The following is a 27,088-nucleotide window of genomic DNA, read 5'->3' on the forward strand; positions in this document are numbered from 1 at the left end:
GGATTAGATAATCTGTTGTTCGTCTAATCGTCCGTCTGCGTGTTTCCCCGCCGGCGTCGCGTCCACAGATCTCAGCGATTGCTTCGCCGAACGCGGCGTCATCAAGACGGATGGAAACCTCCTCCTCCTCCCGCGTCTCAAACTCCAGAAGAGATCCATCATCGCGTCATGCCGTCGGGCTCGCGAGGCCAAAGCCCATCGACCCAACGCCGTCCTGTTGCTGCAAACTTCATATCTGGATGTATCTTTCTCGAGCGCGTTGGCTGTTTTTAGTTTGTGTGCGTTCGACTCGGTTTCACTTTCCAAACAGAAAGTTGGGAGAATCTTCCTTCTCTCAGCCTCCATTGATATTCTCTGGAGTGGGTCCACTCTCTCTCTCGCTCTCTTTCTCTCTCTCTCTCCGCATAAATATGCATGAGCGCTGCTGAGCTTTGGTATTGGATGGGCTTGATCCCCGAGTGTACGTGTGCAAGCCTGCGCGTGTCTAAATCTATTGGAACAGCCGAGGTTCTGGCTCGGCCCGAATTATGTATGTGCTGTGTCACATCTGTGTGTGTGTGTGTGTGTGTGTGTGTGTGTGTGTGTGTGTGTGTGTGTGAGGGGGGTTCCAGTGTCGGGGTCGTTGTCAGCCGCGGGGGGAGAAGCTGAAATGTCACGACCGGCTGCCGGCGGCTCTCGGGCTGCCGGAGCCTCCGGGCCCGACGGCTCTTCATTTAGCGTGGCGACGAGGCCGGAGCACGAGAGCTCATGAGATAACGAGGCGAGGCATCGCACCACCGAGTGACGGAGAGAGAGAGAAACCAGAGCTTTAAGTGTATGACTGCAGTAAAGAGAAGATCTGAAGGGTTTTGACGATGCAAATCCACATCATTTATGACTATTAGATAGATAGAAAGCTTTATTAATACCCAGTGGGGAAACTCATTTGTCACCATAGACGACAACAGACTCGTACAGACAACAGACTCGTACAGACGACAACAGACTCGTACAGACGACGACAGACTCGTACAGACGACGACAGACTCGTACAGACGACGACAGACGACGACAGACTCGTACAGACGACGACAGACTCGTACAGACGACGACAGACTCGTACAGACGACGACAGACTCGTACAGACGACGACAGACTCGTACAGACGACGACAGACTCGTACAGACGACGACAGACTCGTACAGACGACGACAGACTCGTACAGACGACGACAGACTCGTACAGACGACGACAGACTCGTACAGACGACGACAGACTCGTACAGACGACGACAGACTCGTACAGACGACGACAGACTCGTACAGACGACAACAGACAAGGTTCACATTGCACAACAGACAAAAGACACATTACAAGAACAAAACATGCCGTATGAAACATGACAGCAAGACACATAACCGACGTAGAAAGATGCTGAATTTAAATCTAAAAAACACAACTAAAGGTGTTCATTAAAAATTTGATGAATTTATTATTATGAAATAAAGTAAAAATATTACTGTAGATAACGCTCAAAAAGCCATAAGACAAAACTTTCTGTGAGTTTAAAAATCATTTATTTACACATAATCTAAGCGTCTAACTCCGTGATGTATTTCCCCTGTGAGGTCACACTGACGGAAAAGATCCAGAAAAGCTTTTGAATATCAGTTAAAAAACTTGCCGCGTGCTCGTCCAGACGTTCTCCACATAGTTTTATGTTCACACGGCCACAACGGCAGAGAAAGCACCCAGAGATCCTGACATGAGAGGGTTAAAAAAACAAAATGAAGTCGTACCAGCAGCTTTTAAAGAAGTGCTGACGCGGCAGAAGAAGAAGCCGCCGTCCTCCAGATAGTCACACGGAGAAGTGCTGGTGAGGACGGCTCACTTCCAGCACTGAAGAGGCAGAAATATCTTTATTTTTCTGATCAGCTGTCAGACATCTTTTCTCGCGGAGCCGTCTGATAAAACATCAACTCGCGTGAACTCTTGTTATCATCGCGCGCTAGCTGAGCAGTGAGCTAACGGAGTGAGTTTTGTCGTGTCAGCGACTCAGTGTAGTCGTCTGTAGAACTGAGTTTGCTCATGGACCACAGATAGGATGATGTTGTCTGCAGGATTAAATGATATTTCATTTTCATTCTTTCTTTTCCTGCATGTGTGAGGTTGTGTGTTTTGACTTTGTGCTCCTTTTTTGTTATCAGTTTTTACAGTCACAACAGCAACATTCTCCAGATGTTTTTGTCTAATCCTGGTGACAATTTGCCCTCGATGGTGACTTTTATAGAAATTACACTACATTACATTTCATTCAGCTGAAACTTTTAATCCAAGCGACTTACAATTAGTGCATTCAACCGTGAGAACAACAAGAATCAGGAAAGTACAATTTCTTCAATGAAGTCAAACTACAAAGTGCGGGTGGACGAGGACCCGAGCTTCCAGACATGTCTTCTGCACAAGACGTGTCGACGTCTAACTGGCAGTGTCGCGTTTTCTTTACAAATTGTCTTCCTCAAAACGAAATATTTCCACTTTGTGTGCTTTCCTTGAGTTACCTTCAAGTCAAAATGTCTCCGTCTCATCTCTCTGGGTTCTGTTGTGTTTCTGATCCAAATGATCCAAAAAGATATTTGGATTTCAAAGCGCCACGGGTTGACATGAGCCCGACGCCGACGTCTGCTCCTGTTGGAATACAACATTTACTAAGAGCATAACAACATGTCGCCCATACAACCACGAGTTAAGTCTTTAATGTTTTATGTCGGGAATTAACAATAAAAAAAAAATATATACATAGAATTTAGTCTGTAAAATGAATGAGAATACAAAAATATACTGTCTTACATTATCAGATGGCATAATCAGCTTGTTTTTGAAGATTGAAGATATTCAGCTCACAGTATTTGAAAACCTTTTTTTAAATCATTTTTTAATGATTGAAAAGGTTCATTCTATTGTATTGTTTGAGCATACATAACTACATATATACATCATATAGACGCCATGGACGGGCCTGTTTGTCCACGTGAGCCAGTGACTAGATCTAAAACATCCTCTTCCTTCAGATATAGTTCACTTCCCCGCTTTGGACGAGACCATGCGCACACAATGACGAGTTTAGATATTCTTCCACCCACGACCAGAGACCTCGTCTCGCTCTAAACCTCCTTTTCTTCCCTCTTTCTTCTTCTTTTCCTCTGCAGCTACTTTGAGCTGGAGAGCAGCGGGGTGAGGGAGGAGATCCGCTACCACTACCGCTTCAAAGGCAAGCCGCGCTCCGAGTCCTTCCCCTACCGCCTGGCCGACGGCCAGTGGCACAAGATCGCCCTCACCATCAGCGCCACCCACCTCCTGCTGCACGTCGACTGCAACAGGTAAAACACACACAACGCACACAACACATGCATGTCACGAGTGGCAAACTATTCCCGCCGTGCTCCTTCTCTGAAGTGACGCGTCCACCCAACACCCAAGGACGGATTAACGCGGGCGGTTTACGAGCGAGGCCGTTTCCTTATATAGCCTCGGAGGACGTGTGCTCAGCTCACACTGTTCCATAATCAAGTGGAAGGTAACGATGACATAATCGCCCCATCGATTGGGCGGTGAAGGGCCTTTTTTTTCGAGAAGAGCGCTCAGTCAGAGCTGATCTATAAACATGCACTTCAGCTGTGACAATCCTTCCCCATCCTCTGCCTCCCTCCCTCCATCACTCCTTCTCGAGAGCCGGGAAAGCATCGCTTGTTCTTTTTGCCGCCGCCAGACAGACGCACACGTTGAACCGGCGGCGTACATCTGAGTTGGAGGCGGAGCTCCGTTACCTTTTATGAAAAGCTGTATGATCCACATGAGTGGGGGACGGGAGGGGGGGGGGCGTTGTAGTATTGATTCTTCTCAGACGCCCCATTATTCCCATCGGGCTGCTGGTTTGTCGATTAATTATCGCGGCTGTGCAGTGAAGATGAAAGAGAGCGTCGGAGCGTCATCGGTGGAGGAAAAGATCAAAATGTAATTGGATTCAAATTGGAATCAAAAGTTTTTTTGCTCTCTTCCAGTGCTTTTTGATTAAGAGACGGCTAATTAAGACGCAGTTGGACGGAGTGGGCCGCTTTCACTTGAAATCGGGCGGATAGTAGACGGCAAAACGGGATATTATATCTGTGGAAGAGAGCAGGAGAATAACAGAAACGTTATTGCCTTTCTAAGAAAAAAAAATACCCGACGCCCCCTAAGTTTGCAATGCAAAAGTATTAGAAAGCTGCATTTTAAAGTAACATGCATTACTGTTTATTTGTATTTGTTTATTCTGCAGGGACAATGCACACTAATCATCCCGGTTCCCTGTAAAAGCGTCATTAGTGGCGTTCATCATCATCATCATCATGGTACCAAAACTGGAGGTTGATACGAAGCTGTTTTGAAGGGGAGCTCATTTTAAATCCTCTCTTTTTGTGGCGCTCTTCACCCTAAAAAAACAGACCATTTGTACGTCAATTACTCGCCTCAGAAGAAAATGTTGTTATCCTCGCACGACTCCATTACGGCGGATGGAGAATTGATATTGAGACAGATATTGATATTGAGATGCACCCAGCGTACGACTGGATCAATTAGATTTGGATGATACTGCATTGAGTGGAGCCAGAGTTTGCAAACAGATGTTTTGCTACGTCTTTGCGGTTGTTCACGGCCCCCATTTATATCCAATCATCGAGACTTATCTTCGTTTTTTTAATACCTTTTGTGAGGCGTGCAAGAAAAACAAAGTTTTCGCAGGGTAGTGCAGGGTGAGTGATGGATACACAAATGGTCATTGTGTGGCAGAATCTACTCTCTGACAAATAGAAACAATACACATTCAAAGTTTTACTCCAGAATAAACTACCCAGAGCACAGCTGTGGCCTGTGGGCGTCGTCATGTACGACACAGAGAAAAGAGTCCCTCGTGGCGGGAAGCTTTCGGACACGATCTCTCCAACATGCAGAAGAAGGAGAAAGACCTTCACGCAGAACAAAAGCTCAAAGGACAGGTGGATGCAAATGTCACCGTGGTTACCAAGCACCTCCCGCCAGAGATGCAGAAAAGGTCAAGCGGCTCGTCTGCGTCCTCGCGCTCCGCTCTCTAATGCTTCCTCCCACACCCGGATGCATCGCACCGTGACCTGCAGCAGCAGCTGACACCACCTGCTGGCAAATCAGGTTCCACATGGCCTTCAAAGTAGCAATCACAGCTCATGATACCTGTCACCTGAGGAAACGACACATCACTTTAGGCTGATGTGACCCCCCTCCCCCCCCCCCCCCCCCCTCCTTAGGTGATATGTCAGGACCCATGGTGAGACTCTCCAGCTGTCGTATGAAACTGTTGTGTTTGTTTGGGCAAAACTAATTTCAATTATAGCCACAGCAGTGAGTCAGGGCCTTGTATTTTGAGGAGGAGGAGGAGGAGGAGGAGGAGGAAGATGAAAGACAAATCAGAAATACAAGAGGACTATAATCATTATTAAACCTTGAAGTCGCGCATCTCTAATCTACAATACTGGGTCTGACGCCTCTATTTCTATCGGCTGCAATTTCTTAGATCGGGATGTGATTTCAAAATACCGCCAACGTTTCCACAATTAGGACTTTTTCCATAACGACAGCTGCCATGACGGCAACATGGGAGATTTACAGCAGCAAGAATGTGCACTCGCTGTCTGCGGTGCTGTTGACACTAAAATGTTTCGATGCGCTGTCGTCTCAACCTCGGCAGCTCGAATAGGACCCGTGTGCAAAGCGGGGTTTATTTTCATGCATGGGAAGGAAGAGTTCCTCTGAGGAAGAATCAAAATGACAACAGTCATGATAGCATCCACAAAAACAAAAGGGACCTGCAGCAGCACATCCGGACTCTTGATTACCGAAAAAAACAACACAAAAAAAGCATCAGCTTAACAGTTTATCCGCTGTGTTTATTCAGTTTGGACCTGTCCACGTAGCGTTTGGCTTTCCACTAAAATGATAAAGACCTGCGTCGTCGGCTCAAATCCTTCACCCTCACAGATAAGATAATCCTTTATTAGTCCCTCGGTGGGGAGATTACAGGATTACAGCAGCACTGCTCACAAGTAACAAGTAATAAGAGAAGAGAAACAAGTATTATAAATAAACAATAGAACGGTAATAAACAGATTAAAGATTTAAGAAAAAAATTACCAGTAAAAAAAATAAAAAGAATATTAAATTTACAGATTGAATAAAATATACAGATGGAATAAAAATATATAAAATATACATGGAATAAAAAAAAAAGTACAGATGGAATAAAGAATTTGTATAAAGTACTTAAATATACTTCAAGTGAATATTGCACCAGTGCATGAATTAAAGTGATCATTGTGCTCACGCGTATCGCCGATGAACACCAAAGGAAACAGAATATGTCCGGAAAATAGTCTGTGAGGGCTGGATTTAGATTAGCAACAAAGAAAAGGCCCTCGCCAGCTCCAGGGGGGTCGACCATCTGATGTTTCCTTAACGGCGACACAGCCCTCCTGTTGCTTGGAGGGCCTGGTGCTTCTAGTTAGCTGTGTCTTAGCTTAGCTTGGATTTTGAGTCCACGATAAAGTGCTATCCTTCTGACACGGCCCTTTACCTCCACGCTCTCTTCTCGTTGCTAGATTTTTGTTTCCAAAACAGCAATCTTCTGCAGCAGTTTGTAGTCGTCCATGAAAAGGGAATCTTGCTGCTCCTTAGCTTTAGCTTAGCCGCCAAGCAGCCATAGTAATGCATCTTTAAACCAGCGTAATTAGGGCAATAGCCGGCTAAATCTACAGAGAAATGGAGTCCGAGTGATTTTCAAGTGTCCAGGAGCTGCTGCTCAAAGATTCTCGCTGTAGAAAAACAAGAATATCAGAAGGTGTTAGCAGAAAAATGCTAACAGAGGTGAGAGCAAGCAGCAAAGCGACTGCGCAGTAAGAAAGCAGGAAGTAGCGGTGTTTCTTCACAAAGACCTTGTTCTTCAAGGTTCCTGAAGAAAATGAATGCTGATGAAGTCATCTTTAACACATTTAGAATGTCATTTGTACATTTTTTCCCCCGTTGGATGTTCTCCAGCTACTTTGAAAGCAACCAGGTGAGTTTGGCTTTGATGGCAACGACGAAGCTTAAAAAAGAAATCTTTATCTGACCTGTTCGTCTCACTCCTCTTAAGTGTTGGGAATGATTTCTCAAAGGAAATTGGCTGCTCCATTATCGTTTACATTTACAGCGATTTGCTTTTTGCACTAAACAGCACTTCATTGATTTCAAGGCTCAATAAATATCCTGATGTGAAAGGCCGCAGCGCATCCTCACGTCTTCGTGTCGACTTTTTTTTTTACCGTGTTTCTTTGTCCTCGACAGCTCTCGCTTTATTGATGCCCGTTTCACTCTGGAGCTGTGACATACACAGTGATGTAACAAGAGGAGACAAAAGGGACGACAAAATGGAGAGAAAAGCAATTAAAAGTATACTTTCCCTCATGCTTCAAAACAAAAGACAGATGCAGAGCATCAAATATTGAAACGCAAACTAGAAGATTCTTCTTTTTTCTTTTTTTTTAAAGGAAATGTAAAAGTTTAGAAGAAAGACTTGCAAACTAGATGGGACGTATTTACCCTTTTGGAAAACATGCAACAAAATCCTCTTGTGGCCGTTTTTAAGTCCCAGCATGCCCCATTCAGACAATCTTTTGGCATAAAATACATAATTTTTCCATTTTTAAACCAAATCAGTTTTTTTTGACTGAAACTCCTTCCTAACAGGCCAAGGCTTTGTTTTATTGTGATTTTTGTTGCATATTCTGATTCTTTAGGTCCTAATCTTTCCAAGAAGGTGTCTTATTGACTGCTCGAAGAGGCATTTTTGGGGAATCTGGCTCATATCAATTCTGACGCAAACTGTCGAAATTTCTTTGACCCCTGTTGCGCAACATCATGAACGTCATTGTTATTTACAGACGACAATCCGTCTATTAAATCTGATGATTTCCTTCTCTATTGACTTTTGGAATGATTTTCATGTGTATTTTGTATTCATTTTATATGGACAAGAGACAAAAATAGATGAAATAATAGTACATGAATGAACTCTAACTTTAAATCCAAATCCAACACTAATTGGAATAATCCCAGTGTTTTCTTTACAATTGGATAATTCCTCAAATGGAGCATTTCAGATTTGTTTTTTTGTGAGCAAAACACGAGGTTTGCCAACATCATCCTCTATTTGACTGACGTGATCCGTTTGGATATCCCTGCTACATCCGTCTGGATCTTTTACAGTTTGTTTGTTACAAGAAGCAAATCCCCCGGCTTTCTGCAGGGCAAGCGTTTTGAATTTATCTGCCATTTTAGTTTGACGGCGCCACGAGAGCCAGCGCGCCAGGATGGAGGACTCTTTACCTTCGGGTGGGGATTTTGGCCTTAATCTCAAGGTGGATCAGAAACTTGAGAGTTCAACGAAATTCCCCCATGTCGGTCCTTCTGATCCGTCCTTTTGTCTGCGATCGATCGGAAAGGGAAACATCAGAGGTGAAGAAAGACGCGGGGGCAACATGCTGGGGGAGCGCAGAGAGGCCGTGTTGCCTTCAGCGGTCGGTCAATAGACGCGGTTACTTCTGTAAAGAGGAAAGCGGCAAGAATGCCCGTGTACAATCAATCAACATACCAGTCATTCAAAAACCAAACAATCACCTTAAAGACGTCGATTGAAGGTAAAAAGCTGTTATGTGGTTTCTTTGGTCAGTTGTCATTGAATTGTGTTAAAATAAGAATTGACGATGACTGGTGATGGGAATTTGTCTATATATATATTTTTTTATCAGAATAATAGGAAATATATACATTGATATTAAGGGAGCCTTTTGTACACTGTGCACAAAGACTTGACTTTGTAACTTCTTTGTATCTCTATAGCGTTTTTTTGTACAGTACTTGCGTGTTAAGGGTCGGAGATGTACTGCGGCTGAAGTTAAACATCTTATCGTTGTAGACGGGACTGTGACCGTTCTGATCATCTCACCTCTTCGTTGCAGAGATTTTGGAGATCAAAACATCTTCGTATCCTGTCCAATAAGTCACGCAACACAAGCCTCCAGTCCGTCCTCTTAGCGACTCAGTAAAACCCTCCGGTGCCTGCTTTCCATCACGAACATGCTTTTGCACTTTGTGTGTGTGTGTGTGTGCGTGTGTGTGCGTGTGTGCGTGCGTGCGTGCGGTCCCAGAGGTTGCTCTGGAGAAACTCCTTTCCATGAGGCGGAGTTCAGTTTTTATGACATACCTGCATTGGGTGTTATGAGAATGTTAACACTCGAATTATAAGTTAGGCGTAAAACCGAAATTCAAATCAAGAAACGTTCACCTGAAGGTCCAGTTTGAAGGATTCAGAGGAGCTATTGGCGGAAATTAAATACGATATTTCTAACTGTTTCATTTGTGTAAAATCACTCAAATCTAAGAATAGTCATTTATTTTGCAAGCTGAGAATGAGCAGAACACCGACTCGAAGGCCACACACACACACACACACACACACACACACACACACACACACTGTTGTTCATGAAGAGGACTTGTGATAGGACACTAAACTTAACCCGTGTATGGTGTTCATTTTTTCCTCACTCAGCAGGTGTTGTGGGTCTGTTGGACCCGCTGTGTTTTGGGGTTTTTAATTCAACACAATCAAACAATTTTATGTTAAAATACTCCACAGTTGTTTTCTTCGTCCCAATTAGAAGCAATATGAACAGCAAATAGGGGTAATAATTTAATTCAGGTACACAGGACTTATAATTTCCACACTTTTAGTCAATGCAGTCAATGCAAATTTTGTCTGATATATGTTCGTCACAGAAAATGAGCCAAGGCCAATGAGTCTGATTTTGAAAATTTAATGGATCATATTATTTTTGTTTTGATGAAAAATGAAAACGGGTCCCACAGACCCGAACACCATACAAGGGTTAAACCTATATTGACGGACATGAGACATCGATTCTTGACCCCGTCGACCCAATGTAGGGGAGTTGAACCAATGATGACTTAACCCTTCATAGGTCACTCATTAAAATACTTTTAAATTCAAAATGTCAACCCTAGAGCGCTGTTGGAGGACATAAGTAAGACATAAGTTAAGATAATCCTTTATTAGTCGAGCAGTGGGAAAATTACAGGGTTATAGCAGCAATTGCACACAATACACACTCAATGTGCCACTGCAGCAGACTGGTGCCATCCAGCATTCATTGCAATGCTCGTAACAGGGGGGAAATTGACACATTTTGCTGGCTTTTATTGGAGAAAGCAGGAAACAAACGAGGAGTAACTATTGGTAGGAGATCATACGCAGCGTTGCATGAAGATATGCTGAGTGCAGTAACGCCTTCTCTCCTGTTTTCTGCTCTGATCACCACCTCGTAGCGCCTCAGTAGTGACCTGAAAGTGAATGTTACACTAATGAGTCCAGCTTGCTCGCAGAGGGGCCGGCGAAGGGGCCGCCTGACCCCGGTGTTTCAGCTTTGGCACATCGAATCGCAGTCTCCTAATTTGACAAGCGACTCGCCCGGTCTCCCGGACGCTGCGTTATCTAATAATTATCTCATAATACTCCCCGTCAGTAATTATGTCTCTTCTTCCCATTGATTAATGCGGTCCGCCTCATCAGCTCGACTCAGATTATTCACAGGCACAACGTCTCTATTCTCCCTAATTAATGATCCAGATCACGCTCGCAATAAGTAAATGTCTGTCCACAAATTTATTTCATCATACGTCTGGCAAAAGCCGGGGCCCCCTGTTATTGTTCCTTAACGTTATTAAATCAGCAGTCATTTGATTTCCTTACTCCGTCCGTAAGCACCAGGCGGGCGGGCGGAGAAACACCTTGAAAAGGTCGCCAGTCGAAGGAGATGTTTTATGTATGAACACTCCACACATAATGGGCCTCAAATTTAATTGATCCATCGCGCCGTGAGGTGACAGCGGTATTAATTAAGTCCGGTTAGGAAGGTACATTAAGCTTAAAAGCTCAAGAAAGTCAGCCAACTACATAAACTAATTAGTAAATGAGGTGTTTTAATTCTTGCTTTTAGTGGCTAACTTCAAAAATCTCTCCTGGCCGGTGAGCCACAAAGACTTGAGCCTCGGTTGAGCTCCTCATGCCGAGAGCTGTTTGTCTTTTGGAGGATTGAAGTTGACAATTTTACACAGTTGCAGAGCCAGCTGTGATGTATGGAAGCCCATTTCCGCCACAAAAAAATAAAAAAAAATATTATGATATTTATAATTATGAGATAAAAAGTCAATTATGAGATAAAAAGTCATAATTATGAGATAAAAAGTCATAATTATGAGATAATATATCTATATACTAATATATTTGTATGTTTTCTATTGTTCTTTTTGGCTATTTGTTTGGTTTGGTTGTGTTCAATGCTTTTATAGTTTGCTCTTTTGTTTTCTGCCATTTGGGTCGTGTTTATGCTTTGCAAATCTGTGAAAGTGCTGTATAAATAAAGTTGTTATTATTATTATTATTATAAAAAGCCAAAATTATGAGATTAAAAGTCATAATTATGATATAAAAAGTCAAAATTACGAGATATTAAAGTCGACATTGTGATATCTCATAATTAGGACTTTTTATCTCATAATTATGACTTTTTATCTTATCATTATGACTTCTTTTTTGTGGTGGAAATGAGCTTGCTTTGTTTTGGGATCCATTGTTACATTAATTTGCGCTCATGTTAAAAATTTCACCTGGAAAATCTGATATACAAAAAAATATCTCAGTTGCCAGTAAGAATAAGTTCTGTTTTTTAAATTTTTTAATATGTTTTATTTTGCCAAAGCAGATTAAAAAACCTAAACTGTAAATAAGGAGATAGCACAGTTTTAATTCTCATTTTCGTGAGAAATAAAAGAAAGGTCTGCGGTCTTCTCGGGGTCGTGTAACTGCTTCCTGTCGGTCCATATCTTCAACACACTTTTATCTGAGTCAACAACATATATCTGAGTGCCAAACTTTGGTTTGAACTCGACAAACATTTCTGCACCGATCCACCGCTCTGATTCCAGTTTTGCTGTTATGAACGCTGCTGCGACCGGGCCTGAAGTCCGGGGTTAGAATCCCTCAGCTTTGTTATTTCCACTCCTGTACAAATAAAACCCGACATCCACAGCAAAAGCTGCCGTTCTGCCGTCTTGCTCTGTAGAGAAAACCGGATGAAAAATAGAATTGTATTCCTTGCTGCCTCAGCGGTTTTTTTGGGAGCATTTCAATGAAGACACTTAGAAATAATGAGACGTATGGAATACAAAATGTTATTGCATTCAGATGAAGATGAAGAGGGACGTGTTGCCTCATACAGAGTGGCTGACTGTTTTCAGTCCTCTACCTCCACCTATCATTTTCACATTTCGTCAGAACTCCTTACTGTCGGCCATTTCCCACCCCCACACACACACACACACACATTTGCGTGATATCACCTTCAGTACAGTGCCACCGTCGATGCGACGCAAGGTCGGCAGCTCGCGTAACTGTACTGTGTAATTGCGATCGCCAAATTTTCCTAATTGAATTAGTGGCAGACACCCAGGACACACACATCTCCCTCGTCACACACACTCCCTGGTCACACACACTCCGAGTCAGCTCTTTGTTTTGGACCTGAATAGCTAATCGCAGTAATGACATTGGCTCCGCCTGTCACTTCCAACCAGGCGCTTGTCCCCTGTACATGCGGAAGGTCACGCCGTGTGCAGACTGGCAGGCGTTTCCTTTTTTTTTTTTTTTTTTTTTAGGTGTGGGGGGAGGGAGGTGTGGGGGGGGGGGCTTTTGATGCCCTCGGCGCCGTTCGGTTCCCCGCTTCCAGCTCCTTTTGCTGCTCCCAGTGTCGGCGCTGCGGCACGCGTGATCTTCAGATGTTGTTTATGAAAGTCAACCTTCAACGCAGGGTTGAGTTGAAAGTAACTGGTTTCCAATCGTTGGCGCCTTCCTCTGGGGGTGTAGCAATGAAATGCCCCCCCCCCCCCTCCCTCCTCTCTCAAGAGCTGCTCCACCTCCCTCTTCACCCGTTGTGTTCTCCGCCTGTCAGGCCTCTCTCTCTCCCTCAGTGGACGGCATACAAGAAAGACCTTTTCCACCAAGACCCACAGTACAAAAATAGCTTCACTCTGAGCCGCAGCAGAGCCTTAAATATATGTGTTTTTTTTTGTCCTGGAGGTGTGAGAGAAAAGGTCAAAGGGTCATTAAATAAAACCTCCTCAGGCTTTCTAAATGTGCTCTGCAAGGCTATATAATCTGCTAATTAGAGCCTGTATGGAGTGGATAAGGCTGACAGGAGAGTCCATAAAACACACGACATGGACAGGGTTCATCCTCCGGGGAGAATGTAAATCTGTAGAAAAAAAAAAAGGATACCAGTTTCTTGCTTTTAACGACATTCAAGTCCTTCTTCGGGGATTGAATTCCTGAGTTGTCAAGAAGACGGCTCTGGATAAAAATGCTATCTGGACCTTTAGCTCATCCATATGGTCGTGCTTTTCTCGGGGTTAGCAGCACAGCCACATTCCCTGTGACGGAAATATCTAGCGCCGATGATGCATTCAGGGGCACAAAAAACGCAGTATACCTAATTACTGGATCACAGAAGGAATACAGGGGGCATTGTTAACATAGCACCGGCTGTCTTGTGTCACTAGCAGGTTGTGTAGTTCATGGTGGGTAAGAGTCTGGGACGAAGAGGAAGACGAGGAGGGAAATTAGAAAAAGCACCAACACTTTATCCCAATTTATAGCTGAAACTGAAGGGAAGCTAAAGGTTGCTAATAATGCAGTCTGTAAACTGTGATTTACTGAATGTTTTATTGACTAGTTTGATAATAATTCAAAGCTTCAGAGACGCAGAAGGTGTTTGGCTCCTTCTTTGGGGTTATGTTAAATTAACATTATTTTATGGTTATAATATGTAATTCTGTCTGCTGGAGGATGTTTTGGTTGGTGAGAGAACGTGGGCGTCACAACAACCCGCTTTGTTGTCCACCCGTTGATGAGCTTTACATGTGGATGAGCTGAATAAGAATTGTGCCTCATTTACAATATATATTTACACTACCGTTCAAAGGTTTGGGGTCACATAGAAATGTCCTTATTCAAAGTAAAGCACAGTTTTGTTTCAATAAAGATAACATAAGATGAATCAGAAATACACTCTACACATTGTTTATGTGGTAAATGACTATTCTAGGTGGAAACGTCTGGTTTTTAATGAAATATCTACATATAGGTGTATAGAGGCTCATTTCCAGCAGCTATCAATTTTCTAGCGGTACATTGTGTTTGATGATCGCCTCAGAAGACTAACGGATGAGTAGAAAACCCTTGAAGACCCTTGTGCAGTGATGTCACACAAAGAGAAACTATAAAACTGGCCTTCCTTTGAGCTCGTTGAGGATCTGGAGCATCACATTTGTTCCATCAAACTCTCAAAATGGCCAAAAGAAGAAAACTTTCATGTGAAACTCGTCAGACTGTTCTTGTTCTTAGAAGTGAAGGATATTCCACGTGAGAACTTGTGAAGAAACTGAATGGAAGATCTAATATCTAATATCCTCTTCGCTGTGACTACACGCCATGAGTGTCCTCAGCCAATCAGATCGCTTGTTTGAAAGCGCCTGTTGCACAGTGACTGATGGAGGCCGGTGGACTCTTGGTTCAGCCATCGCTGGAGGAGCAGCTGCTTGAGCAGCATGAGGACGTGGTAATGAAGAGGCGTTTACGTGGCCTGCATTAACCAGATGCCTCGCTCGCAACGTCTGATCTACATTATTCATCTCGTTTGGCCCATAACTCATCCGGGGATATCAACGTTCATAATGCCGTTGTTGCCTTAACGAGGTGCTTTTGTGGCTGAAAGCGGAGGCGTTGTTGGTTTCATTAGGATTAAACTGCCAGCAGCTAATACATTTTTTTAATGTATTTTCTTTTGAAGTCATTGCCACTCTGCACATGTGTTTTTTGTGTGTTTTTTTTTTTTTACAAATCACATTGCAGCCTTCTGTGTTTCAGTTATGGCGTAAACACGTGCATTAAAAACCTCTTTAAATATTTCAGCTGTCCCCGTTGCCTCTCTCATCCTCAGCCTGTCTCGTGGCGGTTGTGTTGAATAATGTCCCGATTAAGTCTTCAAAACGGGCGACCGTCAGTGTTGATGGCCGTTGTTACACAGGATGAGATAAAATGTTGTGAAATGGGCGCGCACGGGGAAGCAAAGTTTTTCTGAATACAATCTGTGTGAAGATTATTTTCCAGATGATGTGAGGAGGTCAGATCATGGATGGAAAGTGTCAGCCGTATCTGCCATGTCAGTCAGAGAGACGCATCAACCAGTAAAAGACTCAAATTTACTACAACGAGAGACTTAAAAACATAAAGAGATGCCAAGAGACTCACCACAACCATGAAAGTGGCCAAAACCACCACAAAGACATGCGAAGCAACTGCAAAGCTACACAAAAAGACGACAAAGAGACACAAAGCAATTATAAAGGGACTCTAAATGACTAGAAAAACACACAAAACGACAAAGAGATGCAAAAGGACAAAACATTACCGTACAAAAAGGCCTTAAACAACCACAAAGAGACACAAAACAAGAACAGAGACCCAAAAATGATCACAAAGAGACACAAAACTGCTTCTTTTGCACTCTCGACGGATGCAAACTACATTTTGTTGTCACAGTACTGATGACAATAAAGTTGAATCTGAACAAAGACACGTAAAATGATCATGAATGGACACAAAACTAGACGAGTAACGATTACAAAGACGCACAAATCAACTATACTCCTGCAGCGTGTGCTGCTCCTCAGTATCGGAGGTGATGGGGCTGTTTGCGTGTCTGTGCTCGGGGGTTCATCCTCTCATAATCCGCCCACGGGTCATAGGAAGCTTGCCCTTTAGCACTGCCTGACATGTTAATTCAATTTCCATAATCCCCGTCTTTGACCGGCTTCTTCATCTGGGATTGTGAGCCTTTTTTTCCCCCCATCCACGCTGCACATTCTGTACATTTTCTTTCCATTCAGCTAATTTTACCGTTTTTACATCGCCGTCAATGTGCACGTCGATGCCAGGCGGCGGACCGGGCGACTCGATGAGGCCTCGCGCTCGTCTGAAAGACATTACACTCGTCACTCCTCCCGCGTTTATAAAGATCAACATTACGCATTTCTAAACGACGTCTCGGCGAGCCGATGGCGGCCGAGCCGCCTCACGTCCGTGCCGTTTCACGCTCGAGTGTGCGGCGCTACGAAAGGTTAGGAACACTGTTTCATCACACACTCGGCTAATGAAGGAGGGGAGCCATCGGGAGCGCTCCTCCACCTTAAAGATCTCCTAATGATTAGACTCGCACTGCTTTTGTCTCCGGCAGCCAGAAAATTACATTCTGCTTTCCTCATTAAAGAAGCCAGTGAGCTGGAAGGTACTTTGTTTTATTTTTTTATACCTGCTAAGCAGCTCATCAGCCTGGTCAAAACTATCATGAAGACAAGAATACGGCTGTTACCCTCCAGTGGAACATTAGAATAACGTCGCAGCGGCGCTAAGCTTCGTCTATACGTGTCTTCTGTTGCCAATCCATGATATATCTTAATGTTTTAAAGTGACTTGTGCTATTATGTGCTCGTGCACATAATAGACACAGAATATGGATATTTCCAGGCCTGGAAAAGTCCTTTTTTCCCCAAAAGTGTAGTAAAAGTCATGTAAATGTGTTATATTCATGTGTTCATGACATTCATTCACGCTGAGTTTGACATTATTAATATGCTTTTGAAAAGAAAGCAGGCATACATACAGGCATCTGTATAAATGTTTATTCTTTTAATCAAACTATTGTCTCTCATTCATTTGTGTCATTTAAAGGTTTACTGTATGCTTTGAATCCTCATTGTTAGTTTAAATACTACATTTTTATCACTTTTTCATGTTTATTACACCCAGTTCGTTCATGGAAATTTGGTTTAAAGTCCTGTGAAAGTCACGTAAACCCACTGGTCACAACGTGCATGAACCCTGTGGACAGCCCTGACTCCCAAACTGTGAAATAAGTCGACTCTTTTAACACATCTGTTGTTGGATGTCGCGGTATGCACGGGCAGCTTTGAATCCTAGTCAAGCCATGTGTGAAGAAGTGGTGATGTTCGCCCCCACTGAGCGATTCAGGTGTAGCGTTTTAATTTCCTGTGAAGGGCAGTGCCAGCGCTGTTCAGCAGAGCAGCGAGCGTTCATTATTTCATCACCCGACCACGAAGACGGGGTGTGGGCCGCACGCGCGGTGACAATGAGTCCAGATCGGGTCGATAACGCCGCGTGGTGCTTTACGCAACCTTGACGCCTTCGAGGGCGGGGCCAGAGCGACAGGAGGCATCTCCTCCCTCCCCAAAATAAAGGGCCGGAAACACTCTTTTTGTTGCACTGGGTGGTTGTATTGAGAAGATGACATGTGGCCCGTGGGTCTCTCGTCAATGGGGCAACTCCAGCAGGGGGAGTCTTATTCAGACCAACGAGTGGCTCCGTTCCATCGGCCCGTACGCCGTCTCTCAGAGTAATTACTCGTCGCCGGCCTAATGAAGGAACATCTTAAATGTCAATGAGTTGTGGTGGTGCACTTTTTTTCTTCTTCTTCCCCGATTAATGTTCTATAATGTGCTCCTCATGTGAGTGAAGCTGCACATAAACCTCGACCGTCTGACTGGGATTTTTTAATCAGCTTTGTAAGGACTTGCTCATGCAACTGTTCCCATTAATTTTCCATCAGGTTGCCTTTTTTTTTATACCTGCCGTTGATTTAAAGGGCGAACTGGTAATTGCTATGTGAATGGATCTGGTGTTAATCAGCTGATACTATTTTGGGCTTTTGTGGCGTTCTTTGGCTTCTATTGATAGGAAGACGGGGAGGAAACACGAGGCGACAGATCAGGGGGTTTAACTCCGCCACCAGACAAAGTGTTTTGAGGGCGAGTCGTCCTTTAATCGGAGAATCGGTGGTTTGATTTCACCGTCCGTGTGTCCTTGAGTGAGACACTAGACCCCAAGTTGCTACCGGTTCATGAATGGCTGCGAAAGTTGCGTTAGATGGCAATGCTTTTGAACGCTTTTGCTGATGCCCCTCCTCTCTACCTCTTCCGCTGACATGGACGGTGGCTATTTGGATGGTGTACCATGCGTATACTACTCTTTATATGAATAGTTTCTGTCACATTCATGTAATGTGCTGTAACTCTGTTGCGTTGCTCATTCTGGTCACATGACATCTGTTGCTTCTGTCCATCCTGATGGAGGGATCCTCCTCTGTTGCTCTCCAGAAGCTTTCTTCCCTTTTTACCCTGTTAAAGTGGTTTGACTATCTTCATTTGGGGAGTTTTTCCTGCTCCGATGTGAGCTCCTGGGACAGAGATGTCATGTGTACAGATTGTAAAGCCCTCGGAGGCAAATCTTGTATTCGTGATTTTGGGCTGTACGAAATAAACAAAGTTGAAATTGAACTTTAAGGGCTGCAGCGAAACACACGTGCGATTGCGTACGAAATGTTAGCACTAAAAACAGCCGTTTATATATGAATCTTCTTCAACAAATTAGACGTACTCGGCTGAAGGATGACGAGCATCAAAGCTATTGGATCCAAACTGGGTACACGCCGTCGACGACGTAGTACCTTGCTTTCTCTCTATACTTCGTTACCTGCTTGCTCTGCCTTCGCGAATTACGAGCGCCATAATCCGCTAGACGGACTCCTCCTGCCGCCGTTAGCCCTGCCTGAGACTCCATCATTCAGCTGCTCAAGTGTTTGACTTTGTTTTAAGGAGCAGATTTGAGGCCGTTAGTCCTCCCTAATAGCCTGCTTGTGTCCGCTGTTCACCGCAGTCTTGTGTTAGGTGTGATCGAGTGTGTCATTATCGTAGCCTCCCCGCGTCCGGCTCAGCGGGGTCCAAACCCACATCGTGCTGGCAGACGCCCCGGCTCGAAGGCCCCCCGAGGAGGAGGAGGAAGAGGAGGAGGGAAAGGAAGGGGGCACTTCCTGCTCCAAGGAGACCCAGGGGACGCACACACATGCATCATGCATCCACAAGCGTATACTAAAGCTATACTTGCTGTCTTTGTTATATCTGCAGCTGCTGTAGTCGTGTCTTATCAGCAAAGGACAGCAGCGTCTGTCAACAGATAAGGTCATTGTGGGGGTGAAGTTATTACGGATATCTGAGACGCAGCGGAAGCAGGCTGTGCGGTTCCTTTGGGATTCTGGGTGACGAAGCCAGATTAGGCTGGATCTTCATCTACATACTGGAGGTAGAAGCGGTCCTATCCCCATGCACCGAGCTGGGGGTAAAGGAATGTGGGTCATTTTATCCATTAAACATGATACATCTGCCATCTTATTAGGATGTGCTCTAGTTTCAGGCAATAGCTTCATAGCCTTTTTCAGTGAGGCTGCTCTAGTTATTCTCCGGTACTTTGTACTTTTTTTCCGCTTTTGAGATTGTTTCTCATCGCCATGTGTGTTTAAAAAAAATACATGTTATGTTCAATATTGTCCATATTTTATCTGAAAGGGATTTAATATCTGCTGATGTGCGAGTAAGACTGGGGTTTCACAATAAATGCGAGTATCGACTCGAACCGCGATGCCGCCATCGCCGATGCGTAACGTTGAGTGTCTCTCAGCCGCTGTGGGTGGCGGAGCTTCAGTTTCAGTGGAGCTGGTACAGTTCGATTCATTCGCAGCGCTTAAGAAGCATGAGAGAGACTGACAGATGCCCTTTCAGAAGTAGATGCCGCAGAGCTGCAGTGACAGCTGCCTGAATATACAGCAGCGCCGCCACTGAAGTCAAGAAGAGACGAGGGGAAGAAGGAACAGCAGCGCTGCACTTTCCCACTTCCACAACACAATGTCTCCTCTTCATGTTAAGGTTATATTTATTTTTATGTTAAGTTATCCAAATAGTTGCCAAATCATTTCCTGTTTATTGACTAGCAGATGAATCGAGTCGTCGTCTCTCTACGTACAGGAAGTGCTTTGTAGTATGAAGTCACTCCTCAGTCCCGTTGTGTCTCAGTCACGCTCTCGTTTTGATGAAAGTAGTGACAGAAAACACGTCGACTCAAAAGCGATGATACAAAATTAGTTTTTAGACATTTATTTACATGTATCTATCATTTTATTCATATATTTCATTGCTTTTGTGAACCTCGGACGTTTGGTAAACCAATTTCTACCACCAAAACCAGTCAACCACATGAGTGAAGTTATGTTTTTTTACAAGAGAGATGAAGAATTTGCAAAATCGAGATTCAAATTTTCAGCTTTAGGGTCATATTTTCTCTTAAAACCGAGCGCACGCTGTCTTTGTCACCTGTTAGAAATGCATTAGAGGTGTTGAATAAAATAAATAATATGGATCATTGGAAAAAAAGATTTCTAATTTTGCTCACGAAATTTTGCTCGTTTTTAATTGAAATATAATAATAATAACTTTATTTATATACCACTTTTAAAAACGGGGTTTACAAAGTGCTTCTACATAAGCGAAGCATGAACACAAACCAAATGGCGGCAAACAAAAAAAAAACATATAAACTATAAAAACCAAACAGACAAAAAGAGCAAAAGAACAAAAATATATATAAAATCAAACAAAACCTTGGGAACAGAGAAACTACATAATACTTCATACAAAACATGAAAGGACGACGTCACTTAAAAGCAGTTCTATAAAAAATGGGTTTTAAGAAGTGATTTAAAAGAAGTTGTTGATTCTGCCGGCTGTATCTCCTCCCGGCTTCACTTTTAAAGAAATGGATCGCCCGCACGTGAAACCATGAAACTCCTCTACAATCAAAGTAATCAGGTGGTTAAAGTAGTAAAACCAAACTAAAAAACACTTGTCAGGTTGTAATAAATCAACTTAAAACACAAAGTTGAGTTTTTGGTTTCAAATGGGACACAAAGTGAAAGTCCTGTGATGGCTTGGCTCATCCATCCCCTCCTCTAATCTGTCTTTATATTACTGGGACCAGACATCCGGAGCGATTCTCTGAGCGAACGCCTGGTGCTTTTTAAGAAAAACCACAGACACTAAAGGGTTCCTTGTCCCAACGGCCACGACAAAACATCTGTATCTGAAGCGCTGGGCTGGAAATTTGAAAGCAGGCCTGTTTCTTTTGTCGCAATTTTCAAAGAGAGAAACAAAAATATACCTGAAATCAAGTTGGTAGATAATGGTTAAAAGCATGCAGAACATGTAGTACTAGTATGTAGTACTATACATCCGTTAGTTTCTCTGCGTCTGTGTGGTACATTCACACGCTGTCTTTACAGCTGTGTGTGACGCGCTGTACTTTTGCTTTAATGACTGTGTGTTATTCATAGTATAGTTATGAAGGGCTACATGCTGCATGACACCTTGGCCACTGCTGTCAGAGAGGTGTTACCTCGGCGTGTAATTATGCACAAGCGTTCCCGCTGGTGTCAGACCTGTTTACTATCTCTTACAATCTGTTCTGTAACATCTCCACCACTATATATATATATATATGAAGTGAGTTGTAGACGGAGCCTTTTTTCTTCTTCTGTCAAACGTATATTTTTCTACTATAATGCAGAGGATTCACAAATGAATATGCTGTACGTTACCAGAATAAAAGTGCTGACCAGTATCTCTCTCAGTGGAGGAGATTCACATGTAAATGAGCCGGGGATGAATATCCAATCTCAGTAAATGGACTGTAGCTGAGAATCAGCCCAATTATTATGACCACATTATAATCAGTGGAGAATAATCTGTATTCGCAAAAAAAGGAAAGGTTGTCTCGCGGTAATTATGGTCCATTTTGTTAACACTACATCCACTCTGTTTCTGTCCACATCTCAACCTGTTGTAGAGTGTGTTGTGCGCTTCACCTGAGTGGTGTCATGATTAATGACAGGCGCAGAGACCTCATGTAGGCGCCGACTGACGGAAATAAAGTAATTGTATACGGCCTCGCTGGGCTTTAGGGGCCCGCTACAGCGATAGTGTCTGATGCTGCTAAAGATGACAAAGAACAAATAAGGGGATGGAAAGGATACTTTGAAAAGAGTTAAATCAAACAACGCTGTCTCCTGAAAATTATGTTCATCCATTTGAAAATGTTTGTTCCCCTCCCGAGAAGGTTTTGGAGGGAACACTTCTCTTCTTTTCTTTTTCAATGTCTCTTCCAGTCCATGAAGTGACACAGAATATGTACAAAACAAAACATTAGGCTTACCCCACAAACAGATCATGGTTAGGTCATCAGCCGTACATGGTTTTGATTGGAAGTGGCAAAGCAAAGAGCGGCTGTGTCGCCGTCCAACTCCCAGTCCTGCAAAGCCCGGCTGTGATCAGCACCATGGACAGCAGCTGAAGCGGACGGGTCATTTCTCTGAGGACCAGTCTGCTTGAAATGCCACAAATGTGTTGATATGGTCACAAGTGGGGGTCTGGTTTTTGTTGGCCGCAACATTTTGGATCCAGTCCAAAGTGGATGACATGCAAAGGGCGGAAGAAGCCCCAAATCAGTGGTCACCTCTTGTCTTTTTTCAAATGTATTGAATATTTTGTCAGATTGTTTACCTTTTTACAGTTATCTAATGTAAAAGAGTAAAGTACAACTTCTGCGATGCATTCTCCACTCAATTCTTTAAATCCTCCTCCTCAAATACTCTTTATACACTTTATGAAGGCAGGCTAATAACACAACGGCTAACACTTTATGACACCCGCGGTATGAACAGCAGTGGGTAGCAGCTTCTGACCTATCACAATAAAAGCCTCTCCAGTGCTAAACTACCTAAAAAAAACTCAGCAGCGTAATGTAGTAAAGTAGCATGCTGTCTTTCAAACAATAAAAATCATAACAGAGATAAACAAATATTACAGTGCAGGAAGAGACAAAAAAGCCAACTAGGCTTATTTGAAGCCTCCACATATATATATATATATATATATATATATATATATATATATATATATATATATATATATATATTACAAATTTTACAAAATTACAAACATAAAATCGGTGTTTTGGTTCCGGCGCGCCGCACAGATCTGACAAGCTTTACAAACATAAACGATGTTGTCTACGTGTTTATATGCAACTCGAACTAGGAAGAGACACACCCTAACAACACGCTTGAACATTATTGACGATACTGTACTGCCTCTCGTACATTATTGACGATACAGTACTGCCTCTCGTGCATTATTGACGATACAGTACTGCCTCTCGTACATTATTGACGATACAGTACTGCCTCTCGTGCATTATTGACGATACAGTACTGCCTCTCGTACATTATTGACGATACAGTACTGCCTCTCGTACATTATTGACGATACAGTACTGCCTCTCGTACATTATTGACGATACAGTACTGCCTCTCGTACATTATTGACGATACAGTACTGCCTCTCGTGCATTATTGACGATACAGTACTGCCTCTCGTACATTATTGACGATACAGTACTGCCTCTCGTGCATTATTGACGATACAGTACTGCCTCTCGTACATTATTGACGACACAGTACTGCCTCTCGTACATTATTGCTTAATAATTATGTTCTATGGAACCGCAATCCCAGTAACACACGTTAAGATCATTTGACAGCATGCAGAATGTTTTTTTGTTGCTTTTTTTTGTCGCTTCCTGTCAGCGTAACCGCCAGTAATCTCTCGCCCTCCTCCAGTGACGCGACATATCTCAGCCTGTGCTTCTGGCAGAGGATAAGCGGCGTTGCTTTTGAGACTTTTGTCCTGCGGCGAGGCGAGTGATTTCAAAGGGGGGCTTTGATTTCTGATGTTCTGTCTTCCTCTCTCTGGCAGAGGACAGACACAGACATGACAGGAAGTGTCTCACGCTCTCCGCTCGTGGAGCATCGGGAGCGGCCTGGAGATTAATGTGGCCGACAGATATTGGTAGCGCGAATAATGGAGGCTGCGATTGAGATAGTTCTCTTGAAAGGAGGGAGCCGTGAAGGCTGCCAAAGAGCGAGAGATTGCGTCTGACTTCTGGGGACGAAAGCTGTCGAACGCTCTGACGTAATCCTTAAGTTAGACGGACGTGGCTTTTGATGGCATTAGTGGCTTTCTTCAGTGTTTATTAAGTCGTCCTAATGTGTTCGCCCTCCTCACTGGCTTCAAGACAATCTTGGGAAGAAGCCGGCCAGCAGAGCCGAAATCCTGACAGCCCCGTGATTAAATGTAGTTTATTCAATCCCGTCAGTGAATCGGAGGGCATGATGCGGCCTGGCAGCTTATTGAAGTGGACTGTCGACGAAAAATATGTGTGCTACAATTGTGATTTATACGTTCTAAAACCAGACGGTCCTCCAACCTCTCTATCCGGCCACAATGCAGCAGCTTCCACATCTCGGGGTTTTCTCTTTGCTTCAGCCTCCACAGTGACATGAAGGATGGCCGAGTCGCTGCATATGAAGGTATATTTGTGTTTTTTTTTACCCGAGCAAATTTCTCGCCCGCTAGGTCAACAACTCAACTTGTAACTTTTCGGATTGAGAGCGCAGGTTGTTGTTTTTTTAGAGCAATTTTTTTTTTTTTTTTTTTGGAGCAAATTTTTTTTTGGGAGCATTTTTTTTTTAATGAAATTTGACTTCTTAGAGCGTTTTTTTTTTGTTTTTTTTTGATAGCAATTTTTTTTTTGAGCATTTTTTTTTTTTTTAACAAATTTAATTTCTGAGGGTTTTTTTTTCCAGAGCAATTTTTTTGAGAGCATTTTTTTTTCTTCTTTTTAGAGCAAATTTTTGTTTTGAGAGCAGATTTTTTTTTTTGACAGCGTTTTTTGGAATTGAGAGCAAAGATTTGGAGATAATTTACTTACAAACAAGAAAGTTGCTCGGGTAAAAAAGACACAAATCTACTCGCAGCTGCTCACCTGCCTGCTTCTTTCTTCTGTAAACAAGATGTGGGCTTCTCTCTCTCTCTTTCTCTCTCGCTCTCACATCCACATCCACACTGATGAAGGTGAAGAGGAGCGGCGTAAAAGTGGAGCAGTGCTGCCCTATTTTACTGGTTCGGGATGAAGTGATGAGTCTGGTTCATGTGGCTTCGCTGTATCTTGTATTTCCCCCCCGCAAGACTTCTCCACGTCCAACCAGCTTTTTATTGATGTTCTTTCCACCGTGCAGTAGATGGCTGCGGAGGGGATTTGGCAAAGCAGAGTGCCACTGTTAATCCCACATTAAAGTTATAATCCTGAAAATGTCAGTCCTGGTAGAGAGCACAAATGTGTTTTTTTTTAATACGACTCATTCTGTAATATTCCGAGAATATAGGAAAAACATGTGTCGAGCAGCTGTTTTGTCAGTGATACAACGGAGAAGCAACTGTTGTGTATCCTTTTACACGTGTTGTGTTAATTAATACACCAGTCAATAATTAGCGTTGTTCCGTGTCGCCGGGAACAACTGTGATCTGCTTTCACGCCGCACACGGCACAAGCGGCTACGCTCTTGACTTTACAGCACGCCGATATGATAATTACTCGATAATTACCGTATCGTCTCATCGTTTACTTTATTGAATTATCAAACCGTAAATGCACATCACCTCAATGTTTTTTTTACAATGTCAACGTAACTCAGTGGCGGGCCGTGGACTTGTTACCTACGCAGGCTGTTTCAGTTTGACAGCTAATCGTTAGCATTTTAAAACACTGTGTGCTTGCAAATGATACTCAAACTTATGGAAAAGAGAATAATGCGCATTTCCAAATGTCTTGGATTGTACAGCGAATAGTGTGAATGTTTAAGACTGCTCCACTGCAATTACATTAATAATAATAATAATAATAATAATAATAATAATAATAATAAAATAGCTATAACTTTGTTATTCTGTTTAGCAGAGAAGGTTTAACGGACCCTGACGGCCCGCCACTGACATAACTTAACCCTTCAAGCCCTATTTTTCTTTAATAAACTTAACTTAATTGCATACCCAAACTAAAAAGGGTGTATCTCTCCAACCACAAAGTCTATTTCAATCATTTTGGTGAGACATTGTACACATGTGTTAAGATACATGGCCATGACCTCGATCATTTTCACGTGACCAACTTATCGTACAGTACGTGGTGCCGACCTCGATCCTATTAAAGGCATCGGCTTATCGTAGAACATATGGAATCTATCCTTTTTTACGGTAATTGTCTTTTGGTACGATGTATATAGACTTCAATATTCTTCAATATAGTTTTATGTCATTGCAACTTGTCGCAAGTGCGCATTTTTGTGCTTTGGTCGTGTGTCGCCCAACAAGTTGGGTCATCGAGACAGGACAACGTGGTGGAACAAGGCGGAGGAGTTGCCTGCAACATTACCGTTGTAGAAAAGAAACTGCAGAAAGTGTTGTCCTGTTTAGTAGAGGCACTAACCTGAGAGACAAATTGATTGCATTTCCTGTGGAAGGCTTCAGAATAAATGCCCCCCCGCCCTCCATCCTCTCCCCTATGTTTGGCTAGATGAACGCTCTCATTGTGGACAAGCAGCGGCAAGGCGTGTTTGCTGAGATACGTGGTAACCGAACACGGCTCTGGTACACGGCGGCGAGCGGTTCAATGCGAGGCGGATGTCAATGAGATGAAATTACAACCCGTAATGCTGAGTGAGATGGCTTTTCATTTCCTGCGAGTCCTTCATGCACAGGCGGGCGGGCAATTTTTCTTTTTTTGTGCAAATGGAACGGCCGTGTTGTGTGTTGTAAACTGTAGCTATTATTCATCGAATCCTGCACCTCGGCGATAGAAGAGCTCTGTTAATCATACCGTACAGTGTGTTGACTGGTGAATGTCCTCTATAATTAGCTGTTGATGGCTGCAGCCTGTGGTGTCAGACCGGGCAAATATATGTCTTGCGAGCGCGCCGCTATCCTAATTGGCGTTGCTGCCTCTCCCCAATGTTCCCTGTGTAAAGCTCCCAGTCTTCCCTGCTGCTGACAAGAGGGGAAGGTGAGGGAAGCAAAG

The 27,088-nt window shown here is 43.3% G+C and overlaps 1 protein-coding gene across 1 annotated transcript in view; it reads left to right on the forward strand.

Moving 5' to 3' along the window:
- The window catches only part of LOC137782498 (protein kinase C-binding protein NELL1-like), a 220,837-nt gene that overhangs the window by 41,959 nt on the left and 151,790 nt on the right, over positions 1 to 27,088 (forward strand). Inside the window, exon 4 of the mRNA XM_068571803.1 lies at positions 3,189 to 3,359. Within this exon, the coding sequence (XP_068427904.1) occupies positions 3,189 to 3,359 (171 nt within the window). The remainder of the gene's footprint in view (positions 1 to 3,188; positions 3,360 to 27,088) is intronic.

The sequence above is a fragment of the Clinocottus analis genome, unplaced genomic scaffold, assembly GCF_023055335.1.
Source record: "Clinocottus analis isolate CAN_PGR_092001 unplaced genomic scaffold, fCliAna1.0.p SCAF_1, whole genome shotgun sequence".
Classification (NCBI taxonomy): domain Eukaryota; kingdom Metazoa; phylum Chordata; class Actinopteri; order Perciformes; family Cottidae; genus Clinocottus; species Clinocottus analis.